Raw genomic sequence first — 25,846 nt, 5'->3', positions numbered from 1 at the left:
ATGTGCCCAGACCGGGAATGGAACCGTGACCTCTTGGTTCATGGGTCGACGCTCAACCACTGAGCCACACCACACCAGCGGGGCCATGTCGCCTTTAGGAAGTTATAGAATATTCAGTGTGATGAGGGCAAACCTGAATTATGTTGTAACACAATGAGGCTGTATTGCGATTTTCAGTGTTGACTATGTTGACCTGTTACACATAAACATTTAGAACAAGCCGCACTCTAAGGAGTCAGGTGTTGGCCCTTCTCTGTTGTTAATATGCTGAGAAGCTCCTACGATGGACGCGGCCTGGCCTCTCTCGACCCCTGAGAGGCTTTGTCGGGGCCTTAACATCTGCATAATGCTATGTGCGGAGCATTCTCATTCACTAATCTTTTGTGGACTCTGCATGGACCATCCTAAATGATGTGGTTCGAAATATCAGTATTATGTAAACAGGTCATAGAATGTATACTAATCCACTGTCACTTATGAAATTTACTTTTAATTATAACACATGCATTTTCCTCTTTTTGCATGAAAAGTACAAACTTTTCCTTTCCAGGAGAGAAAAAAGAAGGAGCATAAAAATGTGCTGTTAAAAAGGTGGCACGTCTGAACGGGTTCATTCTTGGCCAGAATGTGCCGTTGTTAGGAGTGAATCACCCAGGACAGTCGGGTCCGGTCTTGTGGGTCTAGCTTCCTGTATGTCACATGACTGGAGACCGACAGAGGTTTTCAAGAGGAAATGAAGTCCAGGCTTATGTTTCTAGAAGCCAGTCTGGACAGCAGGGTGGCCATGTGCAGAAAGGCACCGGCCTCAGGGAGGTTGGTTCTGTGTATTCGGTAACCCAGCCACAGGATAATAAAGGCTTCTATTGGGAAAGTAGCAGAGGAAAGGGAGCTTTTTAAGGCAGAAATCCAAGCCAGTTGGTCTGACCCCAATGCCTCTGATCCTTCTACTGTTCCAGCTTAGTTTATTACCTGCCCATGTACTAGAGGTAGATAGAAAACTGAAGGAGTCATCTTGAAAAGGGACATTTTTGATGCTGGTTTGATGTGTATTTTTCTTACTCTGCTATTGCCATTTGGGTTAAGGTTTTTTTTTTGTTTGTTTTTTTTTTTTTTGCTATTTCAGAGGGATTTATAGCCCAGCTGGTGTGGCTCAGTGGTTGAACATCTACCTATGAACCAGGAGGTCACAGTTCGATTCCCAGTCAGGGCACATGCCCGGGTTGCTGGCTCAAACCCCAGTGTGGGGTGTGCAGGAGGCAGCCGATCAATCGTCTCTCTTATCATTGATGTTTCTATCTCCCTCTCCCTCTCCCATTGTCTCTGAAATCAACAAAAATATATTTTAAAAAACACTATAAAAGAGGACATAAGGAAGGCCAAGAGACATATGAAAACATGCTCAAAGTCACTAATCATCCCAGAGATGCAAATCAAAATGACAGTGAGGTACCATCTCACACCTATCAGAATGGCTATCATCAACAATCAACAAATGACAAGTGCTGGCGAGGATGCAGAGAACAAGGAACCTTCATGCACTGCTGGTGGGAATGCAGACTGGTGCAGCCACTGTGTACCCCTATGTTCATAGTAGCACAATTTACAATAGCTAAGATTTGGAAACAGCCTAAGTGCTCATCAGCAGATGAGTGGATTAAAAAACTGTGGTACATCTGCACAATGGAATACTTCGTTTCGGTAAAAAGGAAGGAACTCCTACCATTTGCAATAGCGTGGATGGACCTGGAGAGCATTATGCTAAGCGAAATAAGCCAGTCAAAGAAAGATAAATATCACATGATCTCACTCATTTGTGGAATCTAATGAACAACATGAACTCATGAGCAAAAACAGATCCAGAGACAGAGAAGCATCAATCAGACTATCCAGCCTCGGAAGGTAGAGGAGGGTGGGGGTAAGGGAGAGAGATCAACCAAAGGCCTTGTATGCATGCATCTAAGCCTAAGCAATGGACACAGACACCAGGGGGGTGAGGGCATGAGCAGGGGTGGGGGTAAGGGGGGGACTAGGACACATATGTAATACCTTAATCAATAAAGAAAAGAAAAATAAAAACACTACAAGGTTTAAATACTAAACTCTTAGTGACGAACTAAACAACAGGGAGGATAGCACTTCCCCAGTTCTCCCCTTGGTGCTGCCTGGATGCGCACAGGCCTGGGTCCTTAGGAGGACGGATGCTCAACCAGTATCCACTCCCATCCTAGGCGGCTGGACAGCCTGCCTCTCTGCTGCCTGGCCAGGGCTTTATCGTAACCCTCCTTTCATACTTTGCATTTCAGCTCTAGTCCTTTATACAATTTGAGCAAAACAGAGGTAGAATCCAATAAGTGTTAATTATGCCTGGAGGACTGAGCGAGATTGCAGTGGTCGCTATGCAAAGCCTTTCTTACGTGACTTTGGGGGAGTGTTGCACCTCTAGATTCTGGTAATTAAATTTCTAAATGAAGATGGGAAAGGGAACAGTATGTGGAGGCAGCAATTTCTGAAATCAACTTTGAGAAAATTTTTAAGTTTACTGCAAAAAAGTCATGTTTATGATCAATCTGCCAACTGCTGTCTGTGTCCATGAGTTTTTTCTTTTCTTAATCTCTCCACCTCTTTCCCCCAGCCCCGCAGCCCCCCTCCCCTCAGACAGCTGTCAGCCTGTTCTCTATTTATCAGTTTTAATCTCTTCACCTTTCACCCAGGCCCTCTTCTGCCTCCCCTATGGTATTTGTCAGTCTATTCTCTTTATCAGTCTGTTTCTATTTTGTTTGTCAGTTTATTTTGTCCATTGGATTCTGCATAGGAGTGAAGTCAGTGGTACTTGTTTTTCTCTGAGTGGCTTATGTCACTTAGCATAACCAATGTCACAAAGTAAATTCAATAAAAAAAGATTGTATCAACCATTCTTTTTAGAAAGGAGGTCAAAGATTTGTTGATGTGTCTTTACCTTGACAATGAGGCTCTTAGGCTTCCTTGAAATCCAGGGTCAAGTCATTTGCTTCCTTCAGTTCCTCTCAGTATTTAGTTGTTTTTTTGTTTGTTTGTTTCAGGTGGAATAACTGTAAAAAGCTTCTGTGTTGGCAGAATTGGTCAATTTATTTATATTTTAAAATAAAACAAAATTATTCATGTGGAATTCATCAGATGTTTTCACTTCAACGCGGATTTATTGACTGATAATTGCATGCTTCTAAACAGAATCAAAATTATGAATGTGTGATGTTTAATGATGATAAGAATAACTTTAAAGCTAGCGTCCTAAATGGAGAGGGGAGGATGTCAGGAGGTTAGAGTTAATGACTTTTAATCTATGGATGTTTATTTGGGGGTATTATGGGATCATAGTTACTGGTGCTATTATATGACTTTTCAAATTAGGTGAGAAAAACTACCATTTCCACAAAAGACGTAAATTGCAAAAATCCTACATCATGTCTTTTCAAATGCACATTAGTTTTCACAGAGCCGACCTGCCCAGTCACAGCAGCTCTTTTTCGATAATTCCTGGAGCCCACAAATTTGCTTCAGTTTTGACCCTGGGGGACCCCCTTCAGGGATCAGAGAGTGGCTAGGTCTTCATGTCTATGTGGCCCTAGGATTGTCTACTGAGGCGGCTGACAGAGGTGCAAATTGTGATGTTCTGTGTATCACTCCCCCTTACATAAGCGCGCATGCAGTCAGAACTCAGCTAAAAGTACTTGACTTTGAGTAACTCGCGATCCAGTGAGGGCTAGCATGTCACCCCGGATAGGGAGTTCCACATCTGTGGCTTCTTCATGGGGACGTGTACCTGATTCTGTTTTGTACCTTTGCCTCAGTGACGCACTGGGGTCTAGCTTTTGGAGGAAGTAGCTCAAATGGATCTGTGATATTTTCAAAACTGTGGCAAATACGCAGGGAGAACCACCGTGTTGCTTCAGGTTTTCTAGTAGAACCCGAAGTCAGAGGCAAGTATTAACAACTGTGCACAGTGATCCATGACCAATCCTCACTGGGACATTAAAAATGCCTTTGATTTTTCAAAAAAAAAAATCTTTTTTGTTGAAATTATTACATATGTCTCCTTCCTCCCCGCATTGACCTCTTCTAGCCCACCCCCTCCTGCCCCAGGCCTTCACCACCCCATTGTCTGTGTCCATGGGTTATGCATGTATTCATACACTTTCTTGGGGAAAAAAAAATGTCTTTGGGAAAGATCTTGTTATGTGTGTTTGACCTTCAATGCCCCTCTATCTGTTCTTTAATTAATTCCCCTGTATTTATTTAGTTCCCCATTTCTTTTTCCAAGAAACAAGAGAACAACGGGTAAGAGAAGGTACTTTTACTCCGGACACTGAGCACAGTTGTTGGGACTCCCCTATGTGACAAGTGGCAGGTGCTTTTCTGGGTGGTGCTGTCTCCACCGAGCAGGCACAAGGGAGGCGGCCGAAGCGGCAGAGGACCGGATGTGGGGCTAAAAGTTAGTGAAAAGGTAGTAAGACACCCTCAATGTTTACTTTAAACATTTTGCGGTGCCCCGGGAGAGTAGTTATAATTGTTGATTTTGGCAGGCCCAGTCTTAATAGTAAGCATAGCAAGGTTTTCCTCAGTGGTGTAGAAAGCATGACCAATTGGTTTGATTTGCCAAATATAGACCTAACTGTAGGCAAGAATTGTTAATTACCCACATAATTTTAACAGTGTGACTGCTGCCAAACCCAATAATTCAATTCTCTCAAAGCCCTAATTTGGGTTAGTATCTCATTGACCACCAGTATTGATAGAATTAATGAGATAATCACAAATCTTTCACTTTTAATTTGTGTTAGGTGCCCTGCAACTTCTCATTCTTTGAGGAGTTAAGAACTGGAGAAAAACTTGCTTTAACAAACTATTAAATTTTGAGAAAAGCAGGTTAGAAAACATTGTATACTATTTCATTTTTTAAAAAATAAGTATGTATAGAGATTTTTAAAAAGAAGAAAAGGTAATTACCAAAATGTTCCTAGAAGTTATTCCTGGATGATGGGAACAAGGGTGATTTTGAAAAAGAAAACAACAACAACAAAAAAACAAGTAGTAAGAAGCCCAAAGCACCCGGGAAGTCTTTGGAGACATGTGCAGTGATAGGCAGACAGCGTGGTCCATGCGCCACCGAGACATTAGCATATGCTCTGCGGATGGATATAGATATCCATATTGTACCTATGTCTTTGCCTCTTATGAAGCTCAAGAGGAATAACTTATTAGACCAAATGGTTGACCCAATTCATGACCATCTCTAAATGTAATACCAAGTATTGACCTTCAAAATATCAATAATCACGGGAGGAGATTTGACTTTGGATGGGAAACACACCATGGAATATACAGATGATATATCATAGATTTGTACAGTCCAAGCCTATATACTAATTCAATTAGCCAATGTCACCCCAGTACATTTAATTTAAAAAAATTATAAATAGCAGCAAACTTCCTTAAATTCCTCTATGGATCTTTTCATTAATTATTAATTTAAATTGCTATTAAGAATTATCATTTAAAAATTATATTTATATATTTCTAATTGTTTTTTGCAAAGTCACACAAATGTTAAAAGAAAATGTTTTGGATTTAGCAAAATTTTGGATTTTTCTTTTTTTTAACAGAGGGCTTTGTGTTTTTGATATATTTCTTAGATCTATCAAGGTATTTTGACATCAAAGAGTCAGGAGTGTTCTCTGTGGACTTTGTATAAACGTTAATCTATTCAAACTGGGATTAACGAATTTTCTTCTTTCTCACATGAATATATGGAATACTTAGTGTAGATGATAACCTTATTTTAAATAGGATGTGTTTCTGTTGATAATAGTGAGATTTGTTTATCTCATATCAAAATTTACCATGGATAAACAACTTTTTAGAAAGAATAAAAATAGTGTGAGGCTGCCACCATTAATTTCTCTTTGGTGTTACTTACACATTTTATATATTGGTTTTTAAACTGAAATCCCACTGCAAATAATAATGGCCACCATGAGAAATTATAATACAGTTTCTGAGTAATAGATGGAGAATCTGATACCCCCAGTGCTGGTCTCAGTTCTAACAATCTGATTTGTGCTTTGGGGAAAATATTCATTTGTCTACGGTATACCTTTATTATTGTAAAATATACCCAATATTTCACTTTTTAAAAATATTTAAAATGCCCTAATTAAATTAGTTTGAGCATTTTAAATTACTCAGAATAAATGCCTAGAAAATGTACTAGTAAGTGGCATAGCTATTATACTAAGGAGAAAACACTGAGACAATGAATGTGAGACTGAAAAATGAACAGATGTCTCACTGGTCACCTCTCTGGGGCTCATTCTGAGCATCTCCAGGGCTTTGGATTTCTGGTTGTGCTGGTTTTCAAGGACGTTCTCTTGGAAAGAACTGAGAAGTTATATGTTTTTCCAAGTTCCCATTGATGTTTTTAAATTAGAGTCTAAGAAATATACCGAGTGATTGCTACCAGGCTGATACATCATTTTGGATATTCATGAAACAATGACTAATACCAGTCATGAAAAAGAGAATTAAGGAAGGGAACTCAGACACGTGCAACAACGTGGGATAACCTTGAGGACATCACGCTAAGTGAAATAGGCTGGACACAGAAGAACAAATAGCCTATGATTCTTCGTATACGAGCTACCTAGTTGCGGTATATTGGTGTGTTTCTCATGATCTAATGATCATTAAATACTCATTCGTTGTTTAAGCACCAGTGACTGAAATAGGACTGGGTGCAATGAGAAGGTTAAGACACTCACTGCTTTCACATGTATGTCTCCTCGTGGAGACAGGAATAGTCTATAAATAAACTTCCCACAGGAAGCAGATGGAAACTTCTACAATGTCACGTGATATCAATGCTCTAAGAATTCAAGAGAAATAAGAAGATTCACAATGCATTCCAGACTCTACCTTTCGGCTTTGTGGCTAGCTTTTCACAACCAGACCTTCACTGCTTCTACCATACCTTCAAAACCCATTTTCACTTTGACCTCAAAGTTATTTTCTTGTTCTGGTTTGGTGTTTTAGGTGTAATATGACTCTATACAACCAGGCTTAATGAAACTAAAAGTAGGTGGAAACACTGAAGCTCCATAGGAAAAACCAATGCACTATTCATGGACATACCTGCAATTTACACTGAAAGCTTTACTTTTTTGCATTTGGCAAGATTTCTAATGAAGCCAGTGTGTCACTGTAGCTGTGCTCACGTGTGTCTGCATCCTCAAGGGACCACTGGGCACCGAAGCTGCAGCGGAAAGGAAGAGGCTCTCCTGGAAGGTGCCATGGCACCGGGTCAGTGCGCCACTTCAGCTGCCTCCAGCACAGGGTCCTGGAAACTAGCTTTCTGGATCCAGATGGTTATTTAGGTGGCACTTGAGAAACTGCATTCTCCAAAGCTAAGGTTAAGGTGATAAAGTGGCTGAGCCTTTCAGCACTTAAAGGAAGGTGGAGGGGAAACGAAATAGCCATTCAAAACAGCAAATAATTAATTGAGTGTCTTTGTTAACAGGAGGAGGTCAAGTACACATGGCCACAGCAGTGATACAGTCTGCATTCCAAACAGCTGAGTCTTTGCCTTGGAAGTGATTAGAATGGATTGTTGGGAACTAATTAAAATGTGCTTTTAATTTAGAAGGGTGCTGATGTAGTTTGAAAGATACTTGAAGAGATTCAAGTGTGGTCATTCCCCTTACTTTCTGTTCTGTGCTTCACGTCCTGGTCTTTTCTTTTAAATCTGTTAAAGCATGTGCAATAATTCTACAGTAGGATATTGATTGTCTAATTAGATTAGTGTAGCTATGAGTATATAGACTTTTGAGTATTAAAAGTTCATCAAAAGGAGGTATGACTTTTCCAGAAATACTTGAATTAGCTACTTCTTGCTCATAGAACTCCTCTGAACATTGCAGTTAAATCTCTAGCCTAGAATTATAAGCACTTAGGGGACTGTAATAGTAAAAGATGGGTGTTCAGGAAGTTTTCCTCCTTTGTCTAACACAAAGCAATGTAACGGGAAATAACTGTGCTGAAAACAGAGGGCCCAAAGCAAACTGGCATATGTTCTAATTGGAAGATGGTATCTGAGACGCATGAGTGTCCAAAATATACAGGGTGGTATCGGAGAAAATTTTTGGACAAAAGAATTGGGAAAGACCAGGGATAGGTCTTGGATTGCGCTATAGAGAATTGGACAGGGGCATCCGTGTGCCAGTGGCCAGCCGGGGGGAACGGCTGGGCCCGGCCAGGCAAGCAGATGATGCCATGTACTGGGGGAGGAAGGGCCTGCTGGGAGACCTAGAGATAAACGGGTTCCTTTAAGAACAGGAGTTAGGCATGTCCTTTCATCTTCGTGTTTTTTAGTTGAAAGTGTTGATCAACTATCATGGTAGCATGTATCGCAGTATGAACTGCGGGAGATGAAATGCCTGGGAAAGGTTTTGGATGCCTTCGCAGCAGCGCTGTGGACATGGCGCTCACACTGAGCGGGTGACACTGCCGTTCCCAGAGGGGAGCTGTGGCAGGTGGATTGCACATCCCCAGCCTCACGGGTTTTATTTCTGGAGAGAATGTTTGGAGACTACTCGGTCTGCTATCGGGGGCATCAAGTTGACATTTTCAGGGGAGCCAATTGTGCGGAGTTGTTGGGGCCTAAGAACTCTCCCGCAAAACACAGGTTCTGTGCTTTCCAATCTAACCAGCTCAGTGGGGTTAGAGCATCACGGGCCGTATTACACTTCTAACCTCCATTGTCAATGTTCAGTGGAGATTGAGCACTTTAGAGAAATCATGCTAGTTTCCATGTGGAATTTCACCTAGAGAGAGTGCTTAGACCAAAGACATGACTCTATTGGGCCTGTCACAGGATAAAAATGGCAACATTTCCATCGAGGTAGGGAGTGAAATTTAAGAAGAATACTTGGCTGGTGTGGCTCAGCGGTTGAGAGTCGACCTATGAAACAGGAGGTCACAGTTCAATTCCAGGTCAGGACGCGTGCCTGGGTTTTGGGCTTGGTTCCCCACAGGGGGCGTGCAGGAGGCAGCTGATCAATGATTCTCTCTCATCATTGATGTTTCTATCTCCCTCTCCCTTCCTCTCTGAAATAAAATATATATGTTTTTTTTAAAAAAGAAGAATATTAAGTATCATAAATCTTACACCTATGCTGGACTGTTCCCTCCCCACAACTACGCTCGTTAGAGACAAATTCTGCCAAATCAAACTGAGTCCTGCCGTGCGGAGACCACCCCAGGCCTCTGCCCAAGCCTCCCAGAGCTCCCGCCTAATTAAATCATCCGCAGGAAACAGAACAGTTAAAACCCAGGCTCCAGAAATAAATGCTGCGAAACAATGTTCACTCCGGAAACACTCAAATGACAAATGTAAATGCAAATGTTGGTATCATGGGGCAGGGATGCGCTATGTCCCTACAGTACAGTGAAATCCTTCACTTGTTATTCTTCACGTCCTGGGATCTGCAAGTGGCCGGGACTCTCCCAATGTAAATCCGCAACAATTTCCATGTCACTTCCACGGATTTCAAAGTACCGCATCCAGCAGCCTAATGATTAAAGTACAGATTTTTGAGCAGTAATGGGATTAATGTTAGTAATAGCTTCTTTTCATTTTGAATCATTTGATTAGATCCGAGTTTAATATTACATTAAAATTTATAGATATATCTGAGTAGTAATTCATAAGACTTTAATTATATAGATAGCTCACTTTGCATATTCTATTTTGCTTCTTCGTGATCTTAAAATATAGATTAATTTAGAAATCTAAACTAGTTTTCAAGTATCTCAAAAGCTTACAGACTGTTGGCATAGAACAGCGGTTCTCAACCTGTGGGTCGCGACCCCTTTGGGGGTCGAACGACCCTTTCACAGGGGTCGCCTAAGACCATCGGAAAACACATATATAATTACATATTGTTTTTGTGATTAATCACTATGCGTTAATTATGTTCAATTTGTAACAATGAAAATATATCCTGCATATCAGATATTTACATTACGATTCATAACAGTAGCAAAATTACAGTTACGAAGTAGCAACGAAAATAATTTTATCGTTGGGGGTCACCACAACATGAGGAACTGTATTAAAGGGTTGCGGCATTAGGAAGGTTGAGAACCACTGGCATAGAATATTGTTTTATGCCGATAAGGCTTGCTTTTCCTGTGGTTTCATGAGCATCAATATCGCACCAACATTCAGTGGGGGAACTGGTCATTAGTTCAGGTCTCACCCCTCCCTGGGAGGTTTCTTCTCAGGGAATGTCACATGACACCAACAGTTGTCACCTGCTAAGGGGCTTCTCAGGACTGAACCCAAATGCAGGCAGCCCCCTCTTAGCCCCCGCTTCCTTTTGTTCTAGGACCTTCCTGATTTTTCCCAGTGCAACTGCAGGTACATTCCCTCCAACGACAGAGGTGAAGTCGCGGTACACATCAGATAATCTCACTTGCATTTTCGATCTGTACATCCGGTTGATTTTTCCACATCATTAACATTTTTTATAACATCATTTTTAATGACTTGGAAATATTATGTGGATGGACTATAATTTAGTTAACCAAGCTATTCTTGTTGAATTAATTTATTTTATTTTTTAAAACAGATGACATCCAAGTAGATGAAATTATGTATAAGTTCATAATCATTTCATTTGGATAGATTCCAAAACGTGTAATTGGTATGTTAAAAAGAATATAAAATCTTGACATACTTACAGAAAGGCATTTAGGCACCATACACTTTATATTCAGATTAGCCATGTCCCTAAATCCTCAACAACAAACTGTATTGTTATTATTATTTCTTTGTCAATATAATAGGAAAATATAAATACTCCATTGTTTTAATATGAATTTTTTGGTGATCACTGAGGTTGAATATCATAGGTTTCTGGTTGTCTATGGAGACACATGGGAGGGAACTTTCTAAAAACAGCCCAGTTCAGAGGACATGTCTTCTCTCATCCGGAGAGCGCCCTCACTCTAGCTGTACATGAGTGACATTACATGTATAGGAATACAATGTGTAGTCAATTCAGTGAAGAGGAGAGTTCAGTCAAACACTCTGATCAAATTTGCTTTTAAAATAAAAAATAAATGTAGTGAAAAATTGTGAGACGAATTGTCACAAGTCGATGCAAATGGTTGAGGCGACTTCATTTTCTCTGCAAGATGTAACGTAAATCACTACTCTTATTGACACTTTTTGTTTCCTTTGATGAAGTATTACAATTTGAATATATTTAACCTTTTTAGTTTTAGTTTTTGTGCATTTACATTTTTTTCAAAAAATATTCAATTCAAATGACACGAACTGAAAATATTTTTTAAAATATTTTTTATTGATTTTTTTTTTTAGAGACAGGAAGGGAGAGGGGCAGAGAGATAGAAACATTGATGTGCTGCCTCCTCCATGCCTCACACTGGGGATCAAGCCTGAAACCCAGGCATGTGCCCTGACCAGGAATAGAACCACTGGCGACCTCCTGGTTCATGAGTAGATGCTCAACCACTGAGCCACACTGGCTGGGCTGGAAATATTTTTATCCCTGATTTTCAAATACATATTCAATGATCATTTACATGAAACAGGCCCATTCAGTCAAGAGGCTTTAAGTCTTATTGGTAGGAAATGGGACGTATTAAGATTGAGTTACCCATTGCCATGTAACAGATGATCCCACCAACCTTAGCAGCTTAAAACAAACCTTATCTCACATATCATATATATTTTAAATAGATTTTTATTGATTTCAGAAAGGAAGGGAGAGAGAGAGAGAGATAGAAACATCAATGATGAGAGAGAATCATTGACTGGCTGCCTCCTGTACGCCCTCTACTAGGGATCAAGCCTGCAACCCGGGCATGTACCCGGAATGGGAACCGAACCCTGACCTGGTTCATAGGGCAACACTCAACCACTGAGCCACGCTGGCGGGGCTCACACATTTTCTCAGGATCAGGAAGCCAGAGCCAGCTGAGCGGGTGGGGTGCCTGGCTCAGGTCTCTCATCGGGTGAAAGTGAAGCTATAGCCAAGCTGCACCCTGAGGACTTGACTGGGGCTGAGGGATGTACCTCCAAGTCCCTTCACGTGATGGTTAGCAGACCTCACTTATGCCCTTGGGAAGGGCTGCTGGGCACAGCTTCCCCCAGAATGAGAGAGACCACAGATAGAGTGAAGGGGAGGGGAGAGAGGGAAGGAGGCAGGAAGAGAGGGAGGGGTATTCATTTCGATAAAGGCTGTTACTTCAAGTAATTATTTACCATAAGCTATTGGTCACAGCTTAAATAAATGATGTCTGTGTTAAGCATATCAGACCCTAGCCATTTCTTTGAGCTGTCAGTAGCCTTGTTTTAGCACTCTGAATGACATAATCTTTAAGTGCCTAAACCTAAATATAGTTTAAGAGAATTTCTAATTCCTTATTTTTCTCAAAAAATACCTCCCATCCTCCATGTTTTCTTGAGGATTTAAATCAGAATCCTCTGTTAACTGTAAACGGAATGAAGACATTGAAATACAGAAATGTCTGATCATATTTTTTTTTTATGCATGAGTCCCCTTTCCTTCAGGAACTTAGCTTTCGTAATGAAATTCTTTATCCATCTTTTCTTTAATTTTGGTGAAATTTCAGCATGACTTCCCCTCCAGAGAATCACTTAGATAGTCACTCCATCTCACTTGGGACCGAAGTAGGATCAAGGGCATGGATTCAGGATTCAGGATTCTGTAATGCCTTTAATGTAGCCTATGTTGTGGTTGAATTTCTTTTTGTGTTCTTAAAGCAACAGAGCCATAACTGATCATATAACCTTATCTTATTCTAGGTCCCCTAAAAACCCAGGACAGAAGATCATCAAGAGAGTGATTGCCCTTGAAGGAGATATTATAAAGTAAGTACTGAAAACTGTCGGTATGAGTTAAAGTTATAAATAGCTACATTTTTGTTGAGTGTGAAACCACATTACATGGGAAGTACATGTCAAAGAGGACCAAAGCTTTGGAGACATTCCAGATGAGGTGGCCCATTCAACCATTTCGGGATGTAAGACAGACACAAACGTACTGGTCATATTACTGTCCTTTACCTGGGAGGCATGGGAGAAATACACAGCCATGAAACTCACATTAACCATGTTTTCTAAAATGATCATGAGATCATTGTCTTAAGATATTAGAATTATCATGATTGTTTTAGATGATGATGTCAAGGTTCATTTTAGAAACATTTAAGAACATTTTATTATTTTAGAAGCAAATACAGAGACTAAGCGGGGGCTTTTGTTATAATGGAGATAGGGAGGACATGGGAAAAGATATGAAACAAGTTCTGAATCACTCACAAAATAGTAGCTTTAGAAAACAGCTCGCCATCGGGTGTGGTAACAATGTGTAGTGATGTCTTATTTATTCAACTTGCTGCTAAATGCAGAACAACGTTTGAGAGTCAACAAGTAAGTTGATGGGTGTGACACATCGCATTTGGTTCTTACTTTAAATAAGTGTAGCCAGGTGTGCACAATGTCAGAGTGTGGGCGTCCAAACGCTCAGGAAACTATATTCAGAAAGTGTTCCAATCCTGTCTTTTCAAAAAGCCGGGTCCTAAAGCATCCGTGTTGGTGACCGTACAGATTAAGGAGCCGCAGTAAAATGAACGTTGGTGGGTTTGGGAGCAGAGGCCCAATGTGTGTGCTTATCTATAGCACAAACAGCAATAATCGATGCATCCAAATACATTCAATTTAAAACATTAGCCAGAATAAAGATTGGAGAAAGAAAAAAAAAAAGCAAATGAAAGAGATATTTACACGGACCCATTAGTTTCACCAAAATGTTTTTCATGGTTATTTGCTTTTTCTTATAAATCTGCTATGACTCATATGTAGAGAAGCACTGTTTTAGGAAAGCAGACAAAGTCCCAAAGTGCACCCCTCCATGTGAGTGACGCACCATCAGCATTCGGGGGCGCTGGTACTTGTCGCCGGGACGCCTGTACTTCTGCCTCACGGGTTTGCCAGGCCCTGTCCCCTCTCACCTGGTGAAACCCACTCTGAGGGCACTGGCGATCTGGGCTCCCGTGTCCTTGGCGACCTTAGTGAAGACAGCGTTTCGCCTTTGCAGGGGAACCCCGTAATATATCGCCGAAAAGAGGAAATGCTTTAGAGTGGAGAGGGCTGATCTGAATAGTTCACAGACTTGGGGCGGCCAGGTCAGCCTGCTGCAAAGGGTAACCCACCAGGGAGACGTGACCCACTTTATAAATCACTTCCTGTGGCCCTCCTGGTGCAGGAGAGCTCCGAGAAGGGGTTCTGGAAACCAGAACCGCCTGCTGGCCCCACGGGGCGGGGGAGTAGGTGGAGGAGCACCAGCATTTCAGAGAAGCGCGCCCTGCTCACGGCATAGGCATCGCCTTGTGGGCATGGCCGGGGCGCGGGGAGGACTCCCCTCACAGGCGTGGACATGGCCGGGGCGCGGGGAGGACTCCCCTCACAGGCGTGGACATGGCCGGGGCGCGGGGAGGACTCCCCTCACAGGCGTGGACATGGCCGGGGCGCGGGGAGGACTCCCCTCACAGGCGTGGACATGGCCGGGGCGCGGGGAGGACTCCCCTCACAGGCGTGGACATGGCCGGGGCGCGGGGAGGACTCCCCTCACAGGCGTGGACATGGCCGGGGCGCGGGGAGGACTCCCCTCACAGGCGTGGACATGGCCGGGGGCACGGGGAGGACTCCCCTCACAGGCGTGGACATGGCTGGGCCACAGGCAGAGCCTCAGGCGCTCCTCTCCTCGGGGACTGGTCAAGTGAGGGTCCTTAAAGTCCAGCGGCTATCTTGTAAAATGCCAAAACACCCTAATTTATTGAAAATCACTCCCTTGTATTAGCAAAAAACAATCCATCGAATCACTAGAAATTAAACCTTTTAAAGCTGTTGGTTTTAAATGTGCTGTTGAAGATATGGAAATCAATATTAGCCAATCACAGATACTTGGATCACATTATGTTCCGGCAGATGAAGCTTTACGTGAAGAAAAATAGAACCGAATTGAGCTTTTCCCAATATGACGGGAACGATGCTTGTTGAGTAGCCTCCCTGTCAGGCTCGCTGCAGGGGCTGTGAGGCCGGAAGCCGGTGTCTGCGGGGCTGTGTGGAGGCCGTGACTGACGTAGGGCATCGGGCAGGGCAGGAGCTAGGAGTGTATGCTGTCCTAGAGGGAAGGACAGAATGCAAATGTGTGTCCCGGGCCTTGGAAAAGATTGGTGCAGAGAACGTTCTAGACCACGGACGCCGATGGGAGCGGACAGTGATGGCTCGGAGGACCTGTGGCTGTTTGTGCGCTGGCCTTGGCTGGCGGGGACTGGGGCGGAGGTTGGCAGGAGTCTCTGAGGCCCTTCAGCCTGGTTTCATGTGAACCCTGCGTTTTTCCGAAGCACGTGGCATGGCGCTTCCTGTTGAGTATTTAAGGCCTGGCCAGTGCTGTCACTTAGTAAGGGCCGGAGCAGTGACATAAAGCGCCCAGGGTCTGTCCCACGGTGTAGTTACACCAACTAAGAGGCTTTTGTGAAAAAGCATCCATTTCCCTGTGCTGTCAATCAGAGAAATTATTAATATTGTCTGGGCATCCTTAGCTGCTTCTTGCTAAAGAACAACAATTATTTTTCACTAAATAATTACAGATGGGTAGGGAACCCATGCCTTTTTGCAAATATTCCTTTTATGTAGTCATAGGTGATTACTTATCACTCTACTGTTATAGCAGTGAATAAAAATGGAATTGCTAATAAAACTGTCCGTCTTAGCAGTAGGTATTTCTTACTAAACATCAGAGAGATAGTCACCCTGAATTTATATGCAGAAATAAATGTTAATCTCAATTTTTTTAAAGTCCAAATTATTCCTGTCATAAACGGAGTGATGTGGGGAGGTTTCCAGAGGCACTGCCCCCGACGCAGTGCGTACACTGTGACTCGGGAGATGCAGCCGGTGCTGGGATCCCCGAGCCATTGAGGTGGAGCTGCTCTTTCCAATAATGGTGACGCCTGTGACTGTGCGTGTCTCCCCCCGCCCCCCAGCGGCTTCTTTTGTTTCACTTTCTACCTTAGCCTACCTGTCTCATGAATGGGATTCCGCTTTAGATACATGAATCTTCCATATTCATTCATTCATTCATGCACATAATTCACTTCCTCAGTCGGTGTGGTCGTCCAGGTCATGAGCACCGACTATGAATCCAGACCGCCCTGATGCGGATCCCAGCTTTGCCACGTGGAATGTTACTTTACCAAATTACTTCACCCTCTCAACCTAGTTTTCCTCACTTGGAAAATGCAAATTATCATAGCACATTCTCCACAGAGTTTTCTTGAGAGTTCCATGAAGTAATGGGTATAATTTGGTTAGCATGGTGCCTAGCCTATAAGTATGTTTCCAGTAAATATCAGATTTCATTGTTAGTCATTACCGTGACTTAATTATTATATATTGAGTGTTTACTATGTACTAGACCACTGTGCTGGATCCGGGATTATAAGCATGACAAGCTGCAGATAGTTCTTGTCTTTGGAGCTTACAGTCGGGTGGAGAAACAGGACAGGTGACCAAGAAATGGAACAGCACCGAAGCCCAGCCACGGTGGGTGTGCCAGCAGCCCCTGGGGCTCAGGTAGAGGAGCATCGGTCCACCTGAGGTGGGCGGGGGGCTGGGGCGGAAAGAACTTCCGGGTTGACATTTGAGATGAGAAGAAAATCTACAGCCTCCCCTTAACCAGGACAGCATGGCTCAGTGTGGACAATCACACAGTCCTGGAGCACCCGACGTGAAAAGGAGAGGGCCCCAGGGTGCCAGGGTGTCGGGGGGCGGGGGGACTTCTAATGGATGTGTCAGAGTAGGAGACCAAGAGGATTGAAACATATTTACCGAATGGCAGTTTTTTCTTTGAATATTCCACACACAAAAAAAACTAACACATACTTGAGATATATCTGTAAGGATTTATGTTTCCCAATGTGTAAGTTATGCAGGTATTGCTAACTGGTCCACTAGGCAGGTGTTTGAAAATATGGCAAGTCCAGAATTGCTTATTTAGTGCCGAAATACTAAGTAACAGTCCCAGGGAAACATACACAAAGGTACCCTGGAGGTACTGTCGGGTGGCTATGATACTGAGACAAAACCATCTATAGGAAACTGAAGGCAAGAGCGTGAGAATGAATATTAAAACAATGTCTCCGTTATGTAATATTCTCATTTAAACTCACTATATCTGCGAGGAAGTGTTAGAACCGTCATGCCCTCTCTCGGCAGTCCATGGGCCGAAACAACTGGGACGCTTCAGGCAGGAAACCCATTGGCTTAGCTTCATTAGGAAAAAAACTCTGTAGGGGGGCCCCAGCAGGGCTCTCTGGTCCATGCCTCCTTGCTTCTCTCTAAAGGGGTCATTCTGCCCCACCGGTGTGGCTCAGTGGTTGAGCCTTACCCATGAACCAGGGAACCAGGAGGTTACGCTTTGATTCCTGGTCAGGGCACATGCATGGGTTGCAGGTTCGATCCCCAGTAGGAGGCAGCAGATCGATGATTCTCTCTCATCATTGTTGTTTCCCTCTCTCTCCCTCTCCCTCTCCCTCTCCCTCTCCCTTCCTCTCTCTGAAATCAATAGAAACATTTTTAAAAAATAATTAAATGAAAGGCAGTATTGTTTGTAACTGTGAAGCCTTTGGCTAAGCTCCTTTTCTGTCTTCTTGGCTGGCTTTGGGGCTAAACTCTTCAGTTCTGCGTGAGCCGCAGCCCCGACAGACCACGTGCGGAGCTCCTTGGGGTCCATTCCCAGCGGGAGCGTCACGCGTGGGGCGGGCTGGTGTAGTGGTATTTTGGCTGCTGCCTTAATCACATGTCTGAGTCGCATAACTTTCTGAAGTTGTGAACTCCGAGTAAAAGTATGAGAAATGCTAACTTTCGATGTTCCTTTGAACTAAATATTGGTTTTTATTTTTTTCTCTGCTCACAGTCATGCACATCTGTCAAATATTTTGAAAAGACATAAGTATAATTATCGCGGTAGGACACTGAAAAGGTTGTCTTAAAATACCGTTTTAACTAAACTCAAAAAACATGTTGGGAAGATTCAGGAGTCTTTCTAACCTGAATAATTACTAAATAATGAAGGAGCAGATAGCGCTTCTATTTCTGTGTGATTTTAGTTGACCTTGTTTAAACTTAAAATTGACCACAGTTTCTCTTTTAATATGTTTGGAGTGAGAATTTCTTGCAGGGAGCAGGTGTGTTTAAAGCATTAATTTAATTAGCTGTGGATGCTTTTAGAGTTTTATAAAAAATTTTTGTATAGCTTTTTTTAGATGGCTAAGGAAAATGGCATGATAGAGTGTTCCCCTTGGAGCAAGATGATAAGAGGTTTAGTCTCTGCTCTGGTCTTTATACGCTGTGTGATCTGGAGCACTCTGAGTATTTTTTTCTTTTCCAATTTCTCTATTTTCAGGGTTCTTTGAAAGACAAAATTAGGAAAAATAATATATGTACCAGCTCTTTGTAAACTTCAGCACACCATCAACGTTTAGTGCAGTGCTAACTAATTTCCTACGTGAAGTAACGGACATACCTTGGTGAGCACAGGGCCAGCCCAGCGCTTAGCAGAATGCCCTGCCCACTTTAGAGTACCGATTGTTTGGGTTCTCATTGAAATGATTTGGTTATACTGCTCAGTTAAGACATAGGTCGTATTTTATGAACCCTAAAGTTGGAAGGAAAACACTTTTTATTTAATTTCTTTATTTAAAAACATGTTTAATCTTTATTATTGAGAGTATTACAGATGTCTCCCATTTTCCCCCTATTGGCCCTCTCTGCCCAGTTCCCGCCCCCTCCCCCCAGCCTTCACCACACTGTCGCCTGTGTCCATGGGTTATGCATATATGCGTGGAAGCTCTTGGTTATTCTCTCTTAAAACCTGCCATGCACGTGCTCCCACGCGGGCTCCCGTGTCTTTGGGGTCCTGACTGCTTCCTCCTGCACAGTTACCCCAATGAGATGCTCCTCGCGTGGTTCTTTCTGATGTCGGTCCCTGCTGCGGTCTGCAGCAGCTGATGACACACAGCGTGGCTTTGCAGGCCGCTCTGTCTCTGTCAAAGGTACTCAGGTCAGATGAAAGCAGCTGGTAAATGCATGCTCTCATTTACTTAAAAATCACAGGTCAGTGTTAGTACTAGATTTTGCTCACGGCCCGTGGTTTGCCAATCCTCGGTCTGTATTATCTACTCTTATTCCCTTACCGTGGAGTCAGTGGGGACTACCGAACTCCCTTCTCGTCCTGGCCAGTAGTTTACAGGGGAGAGAGGACTTAGCCTCAGGGCCGAGGGCTCTCTGGCTATGTCCTGGCTGAAGCAGAGGCAGTGGGGAGGGCAATACCGAGCTGCTGCTCCAAGCGAGACCTTGGCTGAGCAGCTAGAAGCCACGTGGGTGCGTCTGGACAGTGAAGACCTTAGTCTTGAGCTGGACGGGAAGAGCTATCACACCCTGTGGCACGTGCTCACTGGGGAGCCCCCGCGAGGCCCATAAAGAGCAGAATAACTTTCATTGCCCGATGGTTTCTTCTTAATACAAAAGGGATAGCCCTGCACTTGGGGAAACTCCGAATACCACCCACCCCACGCTGCTTGAGCTCCGCTCATCACCCAGGCCTCAGACTTCCTTCCAGTTATCTTGTGGCTGAATTTTTTAGCTCCGCCTGCTTGTGTTGGACCAAACTGAGAGATCCTCCCTTCCCCCAGCTGGTGGGTGGAGTATGACGTAACCTGCAGCCCAGAAATACCTGAGTGACTAACCATGTACCTTATATGGACTATACATTGAACCACCAATCAACACCTGCCAAATCCAGTGGTCTGCAAACTGTGGCTCAGCAAACAGCGGCCCGCGAGCCACATGCGGCTCTTTGGCCCCTTCAGTGTGGCTCTTCCACAAAATACCGACTTCTGCACATGGGCCACGAAGTTCCAATCGCACTGTAGGTGCGCGCCCGCACGTGGTATTTTGTGGAAGAGCCACACTCAAGGGGCCAAAGAGCTGCATGTGGCTCACGAGCTGCGGTTTGCCGACCACGGCCCTGAGCCCTTGTTCCTTTATGGACCATACATTAAGCCACCAATCAGTGCGTGCTGCGTACACTAAGCCCCCATTCCTTCCCATCCCTCCCCTCAGAAGAGGTGCTCACCTCTGCACGGGTTGCTGTTCTCTTGCGAGACAGCCCGGCAGGTCTTTCCCCTAATAAAGCCTGTAGTCCTGGTTTTCGGCTCCCGACGGGTCTCTCACAAGCCAGTAGTACAGAGAAGAAGGAACTAATATCCTATAGCGGGTATATGTTTTTCTAAAGCAATTTAGTTGCTCACTTCATTTTGTTATGGAAAGTATTCACATGTAATCTAACCTATTCTGACAGATACCTATGTACATATTAGTATCTTAGGCACCTGCAGCAATTATTCCCATATTTAAAATGTTGGTTTTGACACTAAAGTCTGTATTTGCAGTTTTGCAACATTGGAAAATGTTTGTTGACAACAGTATTCATTGTAAATTGTTCATTTAAAAAAACCTGTCATGCTAGTTTTTTCTCCCTGCACAATGAACCTGCATGAGCTTCTAAATGGTTTATGCTAGCAGAACTAATAAGATTTTGAGATTGATCATCCTTGTAATTGTGATTCAAATGAGAATTTGAATGAAAATAATTAATATTTTTCATTAGTAAGGGCTGACAGTTGTTATTTTCTTTCAAAAGAGGAAACTGATGGAAGTCGTGTATTTAGGGTATGAAGGTTGTGTTCTGTGTGATGGAGGCTGTGTATTTAGGGTGTGAAGGTTGTGTTCTGTGTGATGGAGGCTGTGTATTTGGGGTGTGAAGGTTGTGTTCTATGTGATGGAGGCTGTGTATTTGGGGTGTGAAGGTTATGTTCTGATGGAAGTTGTGTATTTGGGGTGTGGGGGTTGTGTTCTGTGTGATGGAAGTTGTGTATTTGGGGTGTGGGGGTTGTGTTCTGTGTGATGGAAGTTGTGTATTTGGGGTGTGGGGGTTGTGTTCTGTGTGATGGAAGTTGTGTATTTGGGGTGTGGGGGTTGTGTTCTGTGTGATGGAAGTTGTGTATTTGGGGTGTGGGGGTTGTGTTCTGTGTGATGGAAGTTGTGTATTTGGGGTGTGGGGGTTGTGTTCTGTGTGATGGAAGTTGTGTATTTGGGGTGTGGGGGTTGTGTTCTGTGTGATGGAAGTTGTGTATTTGGGGTGTGGGGGTTGTGTTCTGTGTGATGGAAGTTGTGTATTTGGGGTGTGGGGGTTGTGTTCTGTGTGATGGAAGTTGTGTATTTGGGGTGTGGGGGTTGTGTTCTGTGTGATGGAAGTTGTGTATTTGGGGTGTGGGGGTTGTGTTCTGTGTGATGGAAGTTGTGTATTTGGGGTGTGGGGGTTGTGTTCTGTGTGATGGAAGTTGTGTATTTGGGGTGTGGGGGTTGTGTTCTGTGTGATGGAAGTTGTGTATTTGGGGTGTGGGGGTTGTGTTCTGTGTGATGGAAGTTGTGTATTTGGGGTGTGGGGGTTGTGTTCTGTGTGATGGAAGTTGTGTATTTGGGGTGTGGGGGTTGTGTTCTGTGTGATGGAAGTTGTGTATTTGGGGTGTGGGGGTTGTGTTCTGTGTGATGGAAGTTGTGTATTTGGGGTGTGGGGGTTGTGTTCTGTGTGATGGAAGTTGTGTATTTGGGGTGTGGGGGTTGTGTTCTGTGTGATGGAAGTTGTGTATTTGAGGTGTGGGGGTTGTGTTCTGTGTGATGGAAGTTGTATATTTGGGGTGTGGGGTTGTGTTCTGTGTGATGGAAGTTGTGTATTTGGGGTGTGGGGGTTGTGTTCTGTGTGATGGAAGTTGTGTGTTTGGGTTGTGTTCTGTGTGATGGAAGTTGTGTATTTGGGGTGTGGGGGTTGTGTTCTGTGTGATGGATGTTGTGTGTTTGGGTTGTGTTTTGTGTGATGGAAGTTGTGTACTTGGGGTGTGATGAGTAGCAGCAGGTCATTAGCTTCAGGCTTCTGCAACTGGACACCTGGGAACCAAGGAGATGTCTCTGCTTATTACACAAATAAATTCTGCTCCCTGAGCTGTGAGAGCGGACTGTGCTGTGCAGCCCGAGCAGGAGCAGCGGAGGTACACACAGGCCCTCACCGCTGCCCCTCTGGGCGTGTGGGTATTTCCCGGGAACATTTCTGGAGTCTGGATTTCAATGTTACACACATCAGAAAGGAAATGCCTGTTTAATCTTTCACTGTAACATGAAGAGGAGCAAGTGATACATCGTGGGATGGAGTTCCGTAGGAGAGAAAGCCCAGCTGAAAGATTTTCTATTTGAGATGAAAGTGTCATAAGCAGTACATTTTACAAAAGCCTGGAATTGGATAATGGAAGAGGAAATGAATGAATGGCTTTGGATTTAGCATCTGTATGGGAAAGTAAGGTGACCGTTAATGGATTTCTGAGGCTGTCTTTGGGGGATTATGTAAATCAAACCTGATTGTAAATCTAACCCAACTATCATTGAAATCAGGAAAATGCTTTCTGCACGGTGGAAATTGAAATGACTCCTGACTTTATAATGTTCCTGAGCTCTGATCATCTCACAGGACTTTCCAAAACGAATGCTTTCTTTCAAAATTAAAACTTGCAACATCCCTAGCAATAAAGTGGAGGAAGTCAAGGAAAATGTGATAATGAAACTTACAGGAAAGTTTCGCTTTCCACATTTCCAGCTGCTATATGAACATGCCACTGCATGGAGCCAGGAGGAACGTGTACACAGCATTACTCTGATGGCACCTCGCCCTCAGGAGCACCGGGGTCTCAGCCACACTGAGCTGCCGGGTCCTGGCTGCTGGGCACCTGCTCACCTCCAGCTGCTGCCACAGGGAGCACCTTCCTTTAGCCCTGTTCCCTGTGCCTGTGCTTGGCCGACTCCTCCTCAGCGCTTCCGTCTCTAGGAATGTCCTGGTGGGAGGAATACCGGGTTCCCTGCAGCATTGTGTGCAGCAGACAAAGACCAGAACCCTCTAATGGCGCCTCAGTGTAGTGAGGACATGTGATGCATCCATAGAATCAAACACTCGGGAGCAACGCAGAGGAAAAGGGGAGATGTGTGTGCACACGCGCGCGCACACACACACTCACACACACACTCACACTCTTGTATAGGAGTATGTGTGCTCTCAGATCACCCACACACACACACACTCTTGTACAGGAGTATGTGTGCTCTCAGATCACACACGCACACTCACACACACACTCACACTCTTGTATAGGAGTGTGCGTGCTCTCAGATCACACACACACACACTCACACTCTTGTATAGGAGCGTGCGTGCTCTCAGATCACACACACGCACACTCACACACACACTCACTCTTGTATAGGAGCGTGCCTGCTGTCAGATCCTGGCCACCCACCACTGTCGCACCCCAGTCATTTCTGGGACTTCTCTCCCACACTCTGCCACCTGAACTGGTGGAAGTGCTGAGTAAGGAGTAAGGGGGTGACGTGTGCCCTTAGAGAGGGAATGAGAGGGCTGGAAGGTCAGGGTGTGAGGGAGATTTCCCACTATCTTTCCTTTAATATTGTAGGGTTTTACCCTCAGGAAAGAATATCTCGCCTCCCCTTGGTTCCCCCGTTATTCCCCCTCCTCCTCCTCCCCTCCCCCTCTTCCTCCTCCTCCCCCCTCCCTCCCTTCCTCCTCTTTCCCCTCCTCTTTCCCCTCCTCCTCCCCCTCCTCCTCTTCCTTTCTCTCTCTCTCACACACACAATATACACAGACGCGTATTATATGTATAGATATATACATACACATGCACACAAATGTGTGTGTGTGTAAACCAAAGATTCAAACCTCCTGTGGCTGGATTAGCCCCTTTGGGCCCCTGCGGTCCTATGCTCACTCTCTCCCGGGGGGGCAGCTTTTCATGTTCACCTTCTTCCCCTGCCCCCTCCTGGCTACACCCATGCACACGCACAGCACTCACTGTGGGCTAGAGACACACTGTTCCAGATTTTCAGACTCCTCCATGTTTTCCTATATCTGCTCTGTGTCATCCTGAGCGTGGCAGGCGCTTCTTCATCCCCACCCATTCAGCACCCATGTCCTTCCCCCGGAGGGGTCAGTCGGGGCGTCTCCTCGGTATCCCCAGTGCTTTCGTAACCCCCAGGTGTCCAGCTGTGCCGGAGCCCCGGTGCAGGCCTCTCCGAGGTCCCTGGGCTCAAGGGCAGCTCTCCTTTCTGGAGCCCAGCCTCTAGCGCAGCCCCTCATGGGACCTAGAGCATTGCTCAGCGTGGAGCTGTCCAAGGTGATGACTGCAGAGAGCTCCGCATATTTATAAAACTTCGTTCCGAACACCACTCTGGGAGATGTTTCTGTTTGTTCTGGAAATAGTTCAACGCAGACCAGTTGTATCAACCCCGACTCCTTATCTTAAAAAGCGCACGCTCTCTAGTGGGCTGAGCGGCAGTGTTTCACGTCGCTGAACATTCAGGAAAGCCCGGGGTGAGGAACACCAGCCTCAGCCTCTGTTTCCTTTGCTCTCTCAGCAGAAAAATGCTGCCGGGCTGTCCCTGCACAGCAGCGGGATGAGAACACGCCTGTCGATTGCAGAACAGTTTGCAATGGCCCTGCCTCAGTCAGCCAGGCTGACTCCTCTGATAACCAGCTGCCCCCACACCCCATGGAGCGTGCCCCCCACTCTGCTGTGGGTGCGGATGGGGTACAGGAGCCTCCACTCCATCACTTACCTCTCGGGCTCAGGCTGGCGGGGGAGTAATAGCCACAGGGAGAAGGAGAGCAAGCCTGGTGGGGCCACGGGCGGGTCTTACAGCTTTGATTTGGAAGGAGCTCATATAATTTCCCCTCTCCTGGCGTTGGCCAAGACAAGGCAGGTGGCAAGACTGACAGCAATGGGCATGTGCAACCCTCCCTCGGGAATAGGAAGTACATATTTTCTACAAAAATACACTTTAGCAAAGTCTCTCCTAGTGCTCTTCTGGAGAAAATGAGTTGATTTTGGCTCTTGCATCGATGTGCATATTCAGCACACAAACAGCACAACGGTGGGGAGAGGGGCTAACTTAGTGACTCTCTTTCCAGGGATTGGTTATTGGAAGGGCCTAAAAATACACAGGATACGTCCCTGCACAGTGGTCAGGTCTGCTTGCTGGGGAGAAAGCTGTGGAGTCGGGATAGCACAAAATTAACTGCATTAGCTGACGCCTGAATGGATTTTGTATTATTATTTTAAAAATCTTACATGTAAAAGTGTACTATGGGAGGATTCATCACATCTGTTTGCCCTTTAGTTCTTGTCATTTCAGATATTTGTGGTATCTATCTCTCTATCTAACTTATATACATAATAGAGGCCTGGTGCACAAATTTGAGCACGGGTGTGGTCTGTAGGCCGGGCCGGCGATCAGGGCCAAGCCGATCAGGGCCTGCCGGCTGTGGGGAGGGATGGGAGAGGGACCGCAGGCCAATTGGGGCCTGTTGGCCGGGGGAGAGGGATGGGGTGCGGGAGGTTGGCCGCCGGCCCTGAGGAGGGAGCCAGCCCTTGGCCCCCTTGGGAAAGGGGCCACGTCTGCTGCCACCCACCCCAGTTCCCCATCCCAGCCCAGGGCTCGAAGGCCCCGGCAGGGTAGGGAGAGGAGGTGACAGTCACTGGGTGGGGTGTGGAAGGAACAGATGCCAATGCCGGGCCCGCCACT

At 44.8% G+C, this 25,846-nt stretch overlaps 1 protein-coding gene across 2 annotated transcripts in view; it reads left to right on the top strand.

The window, feature by feature from the left end:
- IMMP2L (inner mitochondrial membrane peptidase subunit 2) overlaps window positions 1–25,846 on the top strand; it is a 488,390-nt gene that overhangs the window by 320,294 nt on the left and 142,250 nt on the right. For both annotated transcript variants that reach the window (XM_014547169.1, XM_005875617.2), the window contains one exon: window positions 12,887–12,952. In XM_014547169.1, coding sequence (XP_014402655.1) covers window positions 12,887–12,952 — 66 coding nt within the window. The remainder of the gene's footprint in view (window positions 1–12,886; window positions 12,953–25,846) is intronic.

Source organism: Myotis brandtii, unplaced genomic scaffold (genome assembly GCF_000412655.1).
Source record: "Myotis brandtii unplaced genomic scaffold, ASM41265v1 scaffold466, whole genome shotgun sequence".
Classification (NCBI taxonomy): Eukaryota; Metazoa; Chordata; class Mammalia; order Chiroptera; family Vespertilionidae; genus Myotis; species Myotis brandtii.
Note: the sequence above shows the minus strand (reverse complement) of the source record. Positions and strands in the feature narration are given on the sequence as shown.